The sequence below is a fragment of the Carcharhinus amblyrhynchos genome, unplaced genomic scaffold, assembly GCF_965287045.1.
Source record: "Carcharhinus amblyrhynchos unplaced genomic scaffold, sCarAmb.v2.hapA scaffold_48, whole genome shotgun sequence".
Classification (NCBI taxonomy): Eukaryota; Metazoa; Chordata; class Chondrichthyes; order Carcharhiniformes; family Carcharhinidae; genus Carcharhinus; species Carcharhinus amblyrhynchos.
In genome coordinates this window covers 2,261,754-2,275,864 of record NW_027649789.1, presented here as the reverse complement: position 1 = coordinate 2,275,864, position 14,111 = coordinate 2,261,754, and the positions used below count along the sequence as shown (strand labels likewise).

Below are 14,111 nucleotides of genomic sequence, written 5' to 3'. Positions count from 1 at the left end.
GACTTATATTAATGTAAAGAAGTTACTATGAAATCCCCTCAGTCACCACAGTCTAAGGGAACACCTTGAGGTGACACGGTGAGAACATGCAAACTCCACACAAACAGTAACCCCAGCCGGGATTCCTGGGCTCCTGGCACTGTGAAGCAGCAGTGCGAAGCACTGTGCTACCATGTCACGTTTTGGTTTGTAAAGGGAGAGCAAATGGGTTAGTCAAGGAGGAGCGAGATAGAGAGAGCAAATGGTTCAGGGAAGGAGCAGAGAGAGAGAAAGGGAGAGAGAAAGACAAAGAGAACAAAGGAGGAGAGACAGAGAAAATTGGAGACTGGGAGTGGGGTAGGGGGTGAGGGAGGGAGGATAGAGGGCAAGGAAGGAGGTGGGGAGTAGAGGGTTGGGGGGGGCGGGGAGGTCGAGGGCCAGGGGAAGAGAGCGGGAGCAGAAGCGAGCGACAGAGTGCGCTTGAATGGTTCAGGGAAGGATGATGAGAGAGAGACAGAGGAAGACAGAGAGTGGAAGACAGAGAGCAAGAGAGCAAACAGTTTGGGGAAGGAGGAGAGAGATACACTCAGTGTGGATGATGTGTTTTCAGACTGGAATCACCCAGATACACTCAGTGTTATAATCTCTGTCTCTGTCTCTCTCTCTCTCTCTCGCTCTCGCACGCAGGCTTTTTTATACATAAAAAGCAAGATGGTAGCCATGCAGACACGGGAAGAATGTGCAATCTCGATGCAGTCACCCAAGGCAGGAATTGAACCCGGGTCCCTGGTGCTGTGAGCACTGTGACACTGTGCGTTCATGCAGCTGTAAATTGTACCGGTTCACAGGTTATCAATAAATCTATCCTGCACGTCTTTGGAGTGCAGACCGTGCAGTGACCCAAACTGGGAATTGAACCCCCTACCCCCCACCCCCACCATCTACCCTCCCAGCCCCTCCTCGCCCTCTACCCCCCTCCCACCCCCACACCACTCCCACTCTCCAACTTTCTCTGTCTCTCCTCCATCCCTGAACGATTTGTTCTCTGTCTTTCTCTCTTTCTCTCTCTCCTCTCCTACCCTGAAATATTTGCTCTCTGTCTGTCTCTGCTCCTTTCCCTGGTGCTGTGAGGCAGCAGTGCGAACCACTGTGCCGCTGTCACTACTACTGATATCACGGCAACAAGTAAGATTCTGAAATATATCTTACATCACAGTGAAGATCTTAATGCTCTGCTTCTGATTTTCATATTTACACCTGACCCTGATATTATCCTTATTACAGAGTCTCAGAATCAGGGATCGTCTGTCAATATCATGGCTGAAGGTTCAAACAGGGGAGAATGTTCAACATCTCCAACAAGAATGAGATTGGACGCAGGTAGGATCACAAAAAAATACAAATATCATTCCTATCCTGTCTGCAGCTCACAGAGGAAGAGGGAGCTGGACAGGGACTGAGTAGAAAGTTGGAATGAGTGACCATCTAGAGCAGATTTAACCAAGGGTTGTTCCAGGGGTTGGGTGTGACCTGCAAAGCTCCTCTACATGATCCCAGAGACCAGTTTCACATTGGTGTCAAACTGCTGAGTTCCATTTCAAATTCAGAGGTTGTTTTCTCTCCTCCATTTGCTGCTGATAGGCCGACTAGTGAGAATATCAGCAGCTAATGAACGAGAGAAGCAATCTATGATTGGTGGAGAAGTGAACAGTCTGCTGAAGGATGGGGTTGGGCAGGTGCAGCAGAGCCGGGTGGATAAAGTCACTGAGCTATTAGTGTTTAGAAACCCACATTCCCATCTATCCTCAGTAACATTTGGTCTGCTTGCAGAACAAGAATTCATTCACCTCCAATTTAAAGTATGTAATGGCCCACCACCTCCAACCTCTTCAGAGGCCGAGAATTCCAGAGGGCCACATCAGCTCTGAGAGAGAGAGAAAAAAAACTCTTAATCTTTGACCTAAAAAAGGCAAATCCTGATTTTAAAACAGTACCCCCTATTCCTGGACTTACCCACAAGATTAAAAATCCTTTTCATGTCTTTGTTGTGAATATTGTTCAGGATCTTAAATACTTCAGTTAAATCACTGCTCACGTTTCTGAACGCTGGGGGATACAATCCCAGTTTATGCAACCATTCTTCATCAGACAACTCGCTCATTCTGGGAATCACCTCTTCTGAATCGCCTCCAATGCAATTACATCCTTTCTTTAAATAATGATCCCTAAAACTGCATGCAATTTTCGAGATGTGGTCTTACCAATTCCCTGTACAGCTGAGGCATAATACCCTTTTGGAGTTACATTCCCTTTGTAATGAAGGATAACATTCCATTAGGCTTCATTACTTGCTGCACCTACATTTTAACTCCATGTGACTCATGTCTGCAGCTCTGAACTTTGCAACCATTCTCCTGTTTAATAATACTCTGCTTTCTTATCCTTCCTCCGCATTTTCCCACATAATACTCCATCTGCCAGATGTTACCCACTCACTCAACTATGCTCAACCTCCTTTCGTGGAATTTTCCCATCCTGCCTGCTACAGGAATCGGAGCAGGCGGGACATGGACCATGCAAAGGTCCATTTACCTCAGGCAGGATTTTCCAGCATTGGGGCGAGCACGGCAGGAAAATCCTTCACAACATACTTTCCTACCAATCTCTGTGTCTTCTGTAAATTTAGCCCTGATGCCTTCCCTTCATTCATTGCATGATCTCTTTTCATTCACAGGTTTTAAGTTGGTCCACCTCGTGTCCAACGAGGGGCATACACGCAATGGGTCGTACTGGGGCTGCTCTTGGTTGTTCGAGATTGGCCCAGTGCTTCATGTCGTTAGTGTGTGCCTAAACTGGACAAGATACTGGGCAAGACGACAGCTCAGTGACTATCGCTGATTGCTGTGCAGACACATGGATTTGGGCCGGTGTCTGTGGGAGTTTGCGCATTCTCCCTGTGCTTGCGTGGGTTTTCTCCGGGTGCTCCGGTTTCCTCCCACACCCCAAAGATGTGCTGTTAGGCTGATTGGCAGGAATAAATTGTCCCTAGATTAGTTTCCCTCAATCTGGATGGTCATAAAACATTAGACAAGGGTCGTGGATAGAGAAGTGGACTGGTGGTGTTGAGATGGCGGAGCGGGCTCGTTGGGCCGAAGGGCCTGTTTCCCGGGCTGATTTTGTTCTTTGATCTAAATTGTAACAAGTTGAGGCCCCAGAACAGACCCCTGCGGGACTCTACTTGTCCCATCGTGTCAATCAGAAAAACACCCATTCATAAATATTCTGTGTTTTCTGCCAGCCAATCTTCTGTCAATATGTTTCCCCCTAAACTGTGAGTTTTTACTTTCTGCAAAAAGTGACATGGCCCCTTAGCAAATGGCCTCTGGAAATCTGAGTGCAGCTTATCTGCAGGCTCTGCTTTATCTACAGAGCACATTACTCCTTCAAAGAATGCCAATAAATCAGTTCAATACAACTTCCTTTGTACAAAACCAAATTTCCTTGAGTTTTTCAAGTACCCAGCTATGGTCTTTTTAATGATTGATTTGTACACCTTACCCACGACAGGCGTTAAACTAGCTGGCCTATAGATTCCTGTTTTCTGCCTCCATCTGTTAATGAAGACACAGGTTAAATTTACTGGTTCTTCAGCCTGATGGAACCTTTCCAGAAGCTAGGGAGTTGTAGGAAATTAACAGCAACACATATCCTACCTCATTAGCCTCCGCTTTAAGGTCCTGGGATGTAGTCCATCAGGACCTGGCGATTTGACAGTATATAGTTCCTGCAGTTTGCTCAGTACCCTGGCGCTGAGAGGCAGCAGTGCTTGTCACTGTACAACTGTGCCATCTGCAAACTAAGTGAGGCATTTTTTTTCAGATTCATTATAGGGATCTGAGTCTGGTTGATGAGGCCAGCAATTATTACCCATCTTATCTTCCCTTGAAAGGTGGTGATTCACCACCACTACCTCGAACTGCTGCAGTCCATGTGGTGCAGGGACACTCGCTGTGTATTGGAAAAGGAGTTTGACAAAGTGGCAGGGAGTGAGGTAGGATATAATTCCAAGTCAGATATACAGCTTGGAGGGGACCTTCAGATGGTGTGTTCCTATGCCTCCGCTGCCCTACCAGGTGATCGAGGTCATGGTTTTGGAAGATGATATCGAACAGCACCAGAGACCCAAGTTCAATTCCGGCCTTTGGTGACTGTGTGGAGTTTGGATGTTATCCCCACGTACGTGTGGGTTTCCTCCGGGTGTTCTGGTTTCCTTCCACACTCCAAAGACGTGCTGGTTGGGTAGATTGATCATGTTAAATTGCACCTTAGTATCCAAAGATGTTTAGGTTAGGTGGATCAGCTATGATCAATGTCTGAGATGACAGGGATAGAGCAGGGCAGTGGTCCAAGGGAGTATGTTCTTGCAAAGAGTTGCTGCAGACTCATTGGGTGGAATAACCTCCTTCTGCACTGTTGGGGTTCTGTGGTTCTGTGGATCATTGGTGAGTTGCTGCAGCACATCTTGTCGATGCCACCTATTGCCTTTGTTGAGGAGGCAATGCATGTGCTTAGGTTCTCTCTTGTTAGACATCATCATTCTTTGGCACTTGTGTGACTCAATTGTTACATGTCACCTCCACTTGGCAGCCAATTCTGCATTACCATCACTCTACTGGCCATTATTGATATTCTGGGGATCGTTTTTGACCAGGGTGACCAACCATCTCACATGTTTCTGGACCATCCTTTATGTGAACTCTGTGTCTCTGAGTTGTCTCCTGATCGGACACTTGTTGTCCTGTAATTTGTGCTTCAAATTCAGCACATGCACTGTGTGTTAGTTGAGGAAGAAGCCTCACAACACCAGATTAAATTCCAACGAGTTTATTTGACAGTAAACCCACTAGCTTTGTGAGCATAGCAGAGATATGCTCTGTTTGTGACCAGAACTCTCCATTCACCTGACAAAGGGGCAAACCCCGAAAGTTATTGGGTTTACTATCAAATAAACCTGTTGGACTTTAGCCTGGCGTTATGAGACTTCATACTGTGTTTACTCCAGTCCAACGCCGGCATCTCCACATCATGTTAGCTGAGGTGCAGCCTTTCTGGCAGGTAGCTCTGGGAGTGGCCTGCCCCATCCCCCTACGCCTGCCCCCGCACTGGATATTTGGAAGCATCTCCCCCTCCCTCCACCCCCCCACCCCATTCTGATGCCGAAGTTATTTCCTTACTTCATAGTTGGTCACGTTGCCTTTGACCAGAAACTGATCAGCTTTATAAATGCTGTAGCAGCAAAGAGAGCAGGTTGGAAGCTGGGCTTTCTGCGGAGACTGTCACCTCCCTTCTCTGTAGGGTCAACAATCCACAAGGTACAATGTTCATTTTAAGTTTATTTTGTTAGTTCATATCTAAGCTTATATTAACACTGCAATGAAGTAATTGTGAAAATCCCCTGCTGGCCACAGTCTGGCACCAGTTCAGGTACACTGAGGGAGAATGTAGCCTGGGCAATGCACCTAACCAGCACGACTTCAGACTGGGAGGAAATTGAAGCATCCAGAAGAAACACACAGACACGGGGAGAATGTGCGGAGTCCGCACAATCACCTAAGCTGGGAATCGAACCTGGGTCCCTGGCACTGTGATGCAGGAGTGCTAGCCACTGAGGTGTAATGGAAAACTTGCAACTTACCTGATAACTGTGGCTTCACAAGCACACAAGAAGTTCTACACCACTTAGGAGAATGTAGCCCATCTGATCAGCAGCCCATCCACCATCTAACTGCCTTTACCACAAATGCACAAAGATAGCAATATGCATCATTTACAGGATGGACTGCAGGAACTCACCAAATCGCCTTTAACAACACTTTCCAATCCTGTGATTTCTGCCCACCCAGAAGGACAATGACAGCAGAAAGATGGGAAGATCACTCTCACTAATTACAGATTTCCTCCAATCCACACAACACCCTCACTTGGAACCAGACCTTCACTGTCACTGGATAGAGATCCTGTCATTAACTTCCCAGCAGCATTGAGTGTACATACACCAGGTATATTGCAGCGGTTCGAGAGTGTCTCACCAGCTTTCCAATGGCAATTAAGTATTCACAACAAACTCTGTCCTTGTCAGGAACCCTCACATCCAGTGACTAATTTTAAAAAAATATTGAATTTATTTTTGAAATTGGTAGCCTCTTTTTAACCTTGGGTACTAATGGGTCTGGGCAAAAGTGGTTATTGGGAGTAAGGTCAAATACGTCATTGCTGAATGTTTGTATTCCCACAGGTGGCTCACAAGAGCCTTGAGTTGCTTCCTGTAAAGGCATGTTTCATTGACAGAAATGTGTTTATTTTTCTCCATTTGTGTTTACAGATCTGAACTCTCCAATCTCTCAGTTCCTGACAAAGTGTGATGATTACAAACTGTTCCAATTAACAAAATTCTACCAGGACAGACTAGAACAGGCGATGGAAGGAGGAGTGGATGGAGTCAGCTTATCATTAACATACGAGAGGATTTTCACCGGACAAGAACATCGGGTAAGTGGGAGGGATGTATTAACAAATGATGATGAAGGAGTTGGTTCTGTTTCGATCATCTTCTAGCAGACAAGGAATCAGATGCTGCATTGATAATGAAGTTATTGACCAGTAACAATCCTGTTATTAGTCTGCACCAGACTCAGGCATGAGGTGAGGATGGCCACAGGGGTGGACAGCTTTGGGAACCTAAAGCCATCAGTTTCTTCTAATCATACACAACTCACCCACATGGGTACAGCAGCAGAGTGGCTATGTTACTGGATGAACAAACTGAGATCTGAACTCCTAATCCAGAGATGCAAGATTCAATCTCATTGTTTGTGAATTTGAACAAAGTTAATTAAATAAGTTTAGACTGTCTAGAAAACCCATCTGCTTTATTAAGGTCCTTTCGGGAAGCAGACCTACTGCCCTTACTCAACCTGGCCTGTATGTGGCTCCAGATATACAGTAACACAGCTGACTCTTCACTGACCTCTGAAATGGCCTAGGAAACAAGGCAAAGTAATGACAGTAAGGTATAATAAAATAAATTGGGGGCACCACGCTGGACTGGATTCGGTTACATGGCCCAGTCGACTCTGCAAAGTTCTCACTAACATTTGTGGACTTGTAGCAGGCGTTACAGAACCCATCCCGCAGACATGTCAAGATCTAACCCACCATCAACATGATCCTATAATTATGATGATCAAACAATGTCCCAGACTCCTCCCCTACAATTCCTGGGAATGTATGTTCCCACCAGATGGATCTGCATCAAATTACAGCCCAGTGATATTGTATAAATGTGGAGACTCCTCAACATTGTCTCTGAAGCCCACAAAATCTTATGTCCTGAGGTCAAACTTAGACAAGAAAACCTCCTCCAGATCATTGTCTTCCTTCAGTTGAAGAAAATGGATTTTTCCATGTCAATGTGAGTAAAAAAAACAGGTACAAAATTTATTTGTGGGGCTGGCGGGCCACGGTGATGGAGAGAGGGTTTAATTTCTCCTGTCAGACTGTCTCAGTAGCACGATTACTGAATGAAGTTCCCAGGTTTTGAAAGTCAAATCAGCCAGACTGAGCTTGTGGCTCTGGGGAAGTGAACATGGAAAATCCTAATTTTGTTCTCATCCAGCTGACAGTCACAAATGCACCAGTCCATGACAGTATTAGTAAGACTTACCGCATTGTCCTTAGTGGAGATGAAGTACTGTCTGCAAATGGACAAGTGGTTATGCTGTTTGCGATGTTATCCCCACACTAAATGTGATAGATATTGAATAGATTGACTTTTTCTATTCTGACAGTTGGCCATCAGTCACAGTATTGTATTTCCCCACCATTTATTAGATTATAGCACAGCACACTCACCACACCACCATTACAATCAAACCAGAGGCTCCGTCCTGGTTCAATGAGTTCTGTCGGAGAGCATTACAGGAGCAGCACCAGGAATATATAAAAATGATGTGGCAACCTGGTAAATCTAAAACCAACCACAATGGGATAGAGAGAGGAGCAACTAACAGCTTGATGATTTTCAGTCCGGCCCTGTCAGACTGAATTAGACCAAAAAAATGTGTAGAGGGGATTCCACAAATATTGACATCAGAAACAGCAGATCCCAGCTCGTGGCTGACAAGACTGAAACATTCGCAACCATCTTCAGCCATAAGTGTTTACTGGATCATTCATCTCGGCCTCTTCCCGAGATCTCCTTCAGCACAGAAACTAGTCTTCCCTCGACATGTTATAAAGGAATGACTGAGGGAATGATGTTCAGAGACACTGGCACCATCCTGGCTGTAATGCTGTAGGTGAGTGTTCCAGGACTGGCCACACTGTGAGCCAAGCTGTTCACTGCAGCTACAACACTGGCACTTACCCAACAATATGGAAAAAAATAATCCCAGGAAAGACCATGATGGAAAGAGCAAATACAATCCAGTGATTACCAATTTATTCATCTACTTACAGTTATCAAAACAATGGAAGGTATAATAGTTTTTTGAAGTTGTTTTTGATCAGCAATGATCTGTTCTCAGGTATTTAGTTTGAGTTCTGCTCCAGAGCTCCTTTGGTTCAAACATGGCTAAAAAATTTACAGAGGAGAGGTGACAGTGCCTACCATTCAGATCAAAATAGTGTTTTTAAATTGTGTAGCATCACACAGTTTTGGAAAAAACTGGAATAAATGGAAAATATCAATCATATCGCCTCTCAAACCTTTATTTTCTAGTGAGGACATGTTCACTTTACACACTGGCTCCCACTCACCCCCACCATTGTCTCATGGGGTCGAGTTGTTCTCATCAGAAGCTGCAATAAGCTTGTTGTACTGAGGGAAACACAACTGAATATAATCTGAATGTGATCACACCAATGTTTTTAGGAAGGCACACAGGAGTATCTCAGTTTCTTATTTCAATATTGCCCTTTTAATACATCACAACATTAAGTTTATTCCCAAAGTGACACAGAGAATAGTATTAATATTCAATATTTTAATTTCAGAATTTTATAGAACAGAAGCTGGAAAATAGGACAAAATGTGGATAACACTGCAAATATTGTGAATCTGAAACAATATGGAGAGGTGACAATAGATCTGTCAGTATCTGTACAAAGGGCAGGGGAACAGATCTGGTTTAACTCTCATGTGACTGGCAAAAAAAAGCAAGTGTTTGAGTGGGACTGGAGAGACCAGAGGAATAAGCCAGGATGTAGCAGAAAAGGAACAGTTCAGTATTACTATAACAAATTCTGGTCGAGAGCGATGCTCACATCTTGTGAAAAAAATATTTAAAACAATGCTGTCCCTGTTCTCTCATGATGAAAATTCAGTCTTCATGGGGAACATCAGGTAATTGAATTTATTCAGTGTGATTTTCTGTTCTGGGAATGTTACATCCCCCCTCCCCGAATCCCACTAAACATGGGAAGGATTGACACCATTGCCTGTTCCCCCCACAGACTCCATCTCCAAACCACTTGATTGTATTCCTTTTCCCAGCCTCTGACTGAGATCTAGCCAGACTATCTGTGATTTCAGCATTCAGGATCAAGCAGAACTCCATAATTGCCAGTACAGAAATATCCTTATTCTCTGTATGTAACACTGCAAGTTTGCACCCCTACCTCAGTGAGAAGTCTCACACCACCAGGTTAAAGTCCAACAGGTTCATTTGGTACCACACACCAACCTACCTCAGCACAGGGCCTACTGAATCCTATTCCATGTCTTTGTTTGCCTCAGATTCAGCTGTTCCAATGTTCTCCGACATTGCATCGTATCTTCAGCTACTCAGATTCTGCTGCCTTTACTGTGGCCCCACTAGACTCCAGATGGCACTGTCTGCTCATAAACCCCCAGTCCTCAGATGCCTTCGATTTAAAATATTCTTATTGTCTGTGTGTAAGTCTGAACCCCTACCTCAGCACAGTGCCTGCTTTATTCCTATTCCATGTCTTTGTTCATCCCAGATTCAGCTGTTCCAATGTTCTCCTACATTGCGTCTTATCTTCAGCTACTCAGATTCTTTACTGTGTTCCCACTAGACTCCAGATAACACTGTGTGCTCAGATGCCTTCAATTTAAAATATCCATTCTTCTATTTGACCTGAGTCAATAAATTTGAACCTTTCCTTTCTTGTAAACTCCAGTCTGAAATTCTCCATTGCTCTGACTCTGACATTGTGTGGCAGACTCTCCTTCACAGTCCACAGTGGTAGCTAAATATTTATCTGTCAAAATGTATCTAACTCCTCAATCGTCCTTACTGAGCTTTCATGCATACTAGTATTTTCTTTTTTTTTTAATTTTGTCCCTGGCATTTGAGTTACTGAGCAGAAATGATTAAGTGATTAGATTTTTCACCGTTATTATTAGCTCGTTTCCATAAATCATCAATCAGTATGTGGATTAGCCAATTGTACTTTATCAGTCAAATTTAATTCTAAAATTCCTGCTACTTAAATATCTTAATGATCAGAATAATCCTTTCTCTGCCATCTGTGTTCTGATTTGTTGCTGTTTTATTTACATACACATGGGGAACAGGGATAGGCCATTTAGTTCCTCGATACTGTCGCACTGTTAAATAGTATTGCGGTTTATTTAATGGTACCCTCATATCTGCATTCTTTCCCCACCCCCAACAACCATCTATAACCTTTGCCCCTTGATACCAAGCGTCCATCTATTTCTGTCTTAGAAACATTCAAAGACTCTGTTTCCACCATTGTTTTTCAGGGAGAGATTTCCAAAGACTGTTGACCGTCTCAGAGAAAATAGACCTTGTGTCATTGCCTCTGGATTCCTGAGTAAATCACACCGTGAGGCAGCAGGAATTAGGGTTCAGAGAAAAGTGGGTCAAATTGTTCATCAGGAACCTGATATCATGTCAGACACTGAAAGACAGGCAAACAATTACATTAACATGCTGCAGATTCTCAATGATTCCTCACTCTCTGGAAATATATTTTTGATTCTGGTTTAGTTAATTCACATTTGTTTGGTGTTAGCAATTCTTGAGAGTATGAAAATAGATAAGTCCCCTGGGCCGGATGGGATTTACCCTAGGATTCTCTGGGAGGCTAGGGAGGAGATTGCAGAGCCTTTGGCTTTGATCTTCATGTCATCATTGGCTACAGGTACAGTGCTGGAAGACTGGAGGATAGTAAATGTTGTCCCCTTGTTCAAGAAGGGGAGTAGGGACCATCCTGGGAATTAGAGACCAGTGAGCCTTACTTCTGTTGTGGGCAAAGTTTTGGAAAGGATTATAAGGGATAGGATTCATAATCATCTAGAGAGAAATAAACTGATTAGGGATAGTCAACACAGTTTTGTGAAGGGTAGGTCGTGCCTCACAAACCTTATCGAGTTTTTTGAAAAGGTGACCGAAGAGGTGGATAAGGGTAAGGCAGTTGCCGTGGTGTATATGGATTTTAGCAAAGCGTTTGATAAGGATCCCCATGGTAGGCTACTGCAGAAAATGCAGATGCATGGGATTGAGGGTGATTTAGCAGTTTGGATCAGGAATTGGTGAGCTGATAGAAGACAGAGGGTGGTGGTTGATGGGAAATATTCAACCTGGAGTTCAGTTACAAGTGGTGTACCTCAAGGATCTGTTTTGGGACCACTGCTGTTTGTCATTTTTATAAATGACCTAGATGAGGGTGTAGAAGGATGGATTAGTAAATTTGCGGACGGCACCAAAGTCAGAGGAGTTGTAGACAGTGAGGATGGATGTTACAGTTTGCAGAGGGACTTAGATAAGCTGCAGAGCTGTGCTAAGAGATGGCAAATGGAGTTTAATACGGAAAAGTGTGAGGCGATTCACTTTGGTAAGAGTAACAGGAGTACAGAATATAGGGCTAATGGAATCTTAGTAGTGTTGACGAGCAGAGACATCTTGGGCTACATGTGCATAGATCCCTGAAAAATGGCACTCAGGTTGATAAGGTTGTTAAGAAGGCGTACGGTGTGTTAGCTTTTATTGGTAGAGGGATTGAATTTCGGAGCCGTGAGGTCATGTTACAACTGTACAAAACTCTGGTGCAGCCGCACTTGGAGTATTGCGTACAGTTCTGGTCGCCGCATTATAAGAAAGATGTGGAGGCATTGGAAAGGGTGCAGAGGAGGTTTACCAGGATGTTGCCTGGTATGGTGGGAAGGTCTTATGAGGAAAGGCTGAGGGACTTGAGGTTATTTTCATTGGAGAGAAGAAGGTTCAGAGGTGACCTAATTGAGGCATACAAGATGATCAGAGGATTGGATAGGGTGGACAGTGAGAGCCTTTTACCTCGGATGGTGATGGCTAACATGAGGGGACATAGATTTAAATTAAGGGGTGGTAATTATTGGAAGGATGTCAGAGGAAGGTTCTTTACTCAGAGGGTAGTAAGGGCGTGGAATGCCCTGCCTGCAGCAGTTGTGGACTCGCCAACTTTAAGGGCGTTCAAATGGTCAGTGGATAGGCATATGGATAACATTGGAATAGTTTAGGTTAGAGGGTCGTTAGATTGGTTCCACTGGTCGGCGCAACATCGAGGGCCAAAGGGCCTGTACTGCGCTGTAATGTTCTATGTTCTATTAATGACTGCAATGAGATGTGAGGAGATTTTTCAGACCGTGTTCGTTATGGATCAGGACTGGGCCCAGTGACTGACTTCTGAGCTAAAAAAAAACAACAGGGAAATCCCATCACCGACAGGTCATTTCCATCTCGCTCTCAGTGTTTATCTTTCATTCTGTGTCACATTATCCTTCATTATTATTCTTCATAGAAAGTCACTGATCTCGTGGATAAGGGAAACCGGGCGGACAGTTCCAAACTTCTCCTCAGTCTGGTGATGGGAAAAGGATCTCGGGCTCAAAGGGTGATGTGGGAATCCTTTGTGAGAATGCGTCACGGAGTCCCAAAGCTGGATAAAATACTGAAAGAAATACAGGAGCTTGGTACGGTAAAATCACAGTGAATTCAATTTCCCATTTAAACACTGCCGATATCACTGATTTGATTTCATGAATTTATTTAAACAGGTTCTGATGCACTCGATGATATGAACACTGCACAAGGTTTATCTGAATTGCCCAGTCGCCTGAAAGGTAAGAGATGGAATGGAGATTATAAACTATTTCACTTTTGAGAATCTGAATTACAGTCTTTGTTTAAGAGGTTGGGAAAATCTGGGAATGAGGGAGTTAAAACCTGGGGTAACAGGATTGAACATGATTGGGATTTGTCATTGATCCTCAACTATACAGAGATTCATTCCAGTACACAGGGTTTCTCTTGTAATCATTACATTTCCGTCTCTTACCTAGGACCTTGACAAAAACCTTCTGAAAATTCAAATAAATCACAGCCGTTCCTCACCTTCATCACCTCGGCCAGTTACATCCTAGAAAAATTCAAATACATTTGTCAAGCAAGAATTCCGCTTCATAATCCATCCGATTCGGTCCAAACCTGCTACAGTTTTCACGTGCTCTGTGATTAATGAACTATAACATTTTCCCCACTGCCAATAGAATGTTCCAGAAAACCGTTCCCTAAACACTCCAGTAATTCCTAGTCTACGTTAGATTTCCATTGGCAAGTCTATATGCAGATTAAAATCACCCACAATTACTGATGTTCCTTTATCACTTGCATCACTAATTTCCCATTTAATGCCATCCTCAGCCTCATCACTACTGTTTGTGGGTCTATCTGCAACCCCCGCTAACATTTTACATAAGTACATAAGATATAGGAGCAGGAATAGGCCATTGGGCCCGTTGAGTCTGCTCCACCATTCAGTCATGGTTTATATGCTTCTCATCCCCATTTTCCTGCCCTCTCCCAATAACCCTTCAAACAACTAACAAATAAAAATCCATCTAACTCCTCCTTAAATTTGCTCCTATCCCAGCATCCACTACACTTTGTGTAGCAAATTCACACATTCACAACCCTTTGGACGTAGTTTCTCCTCATCTCTGCTTTAAATTTGTTACCTCATATCCTAATTCTATGGCCTCTTGTCCAAGAATGCCCCACCAGCGGAAGTATCGCTCCAAATCTACTTTTCCCATCCCTTTCATC

The 14,111-nt window shown here is 43.9% G+C and overlaps 2 protein-coding genes across 2 annotated transcripts in view; both read left to right on the top strand.

Annotated features, from left to right (window-relative positions):
* LOC145337420 (NACHT, LRR and PYD domains-containing protein 3-like) overlaps window positions 1-14,111 on the top strand; it is a 155,472-nt gene that overhangs the window by 79,012 nt on the left and 62,349 nt on the right. The gene's annotated exons all lie outside the window — the stretch shown is intronic.
* The window catches only part of LOC145337398 (NACHT, LRR and PYD domains-containing protein 3-like), a 28,426-nt gene continuing 27,322 nt past the window's right edge, over window positions 13,008-14,111 (top strand). The window contains exon 1 of the mRNA XM_080182176.1: window positions 13,008-13,129. Within this exon, the coding sequence (XP_080038302.1) occupies window positions 13,084-13,129 (46 nt within the window). The 5' untranslated portion in view covers window positions 13,008-13,083. The remainder of the gene's footprint in view (window positions 13,130-14,111) is intronic.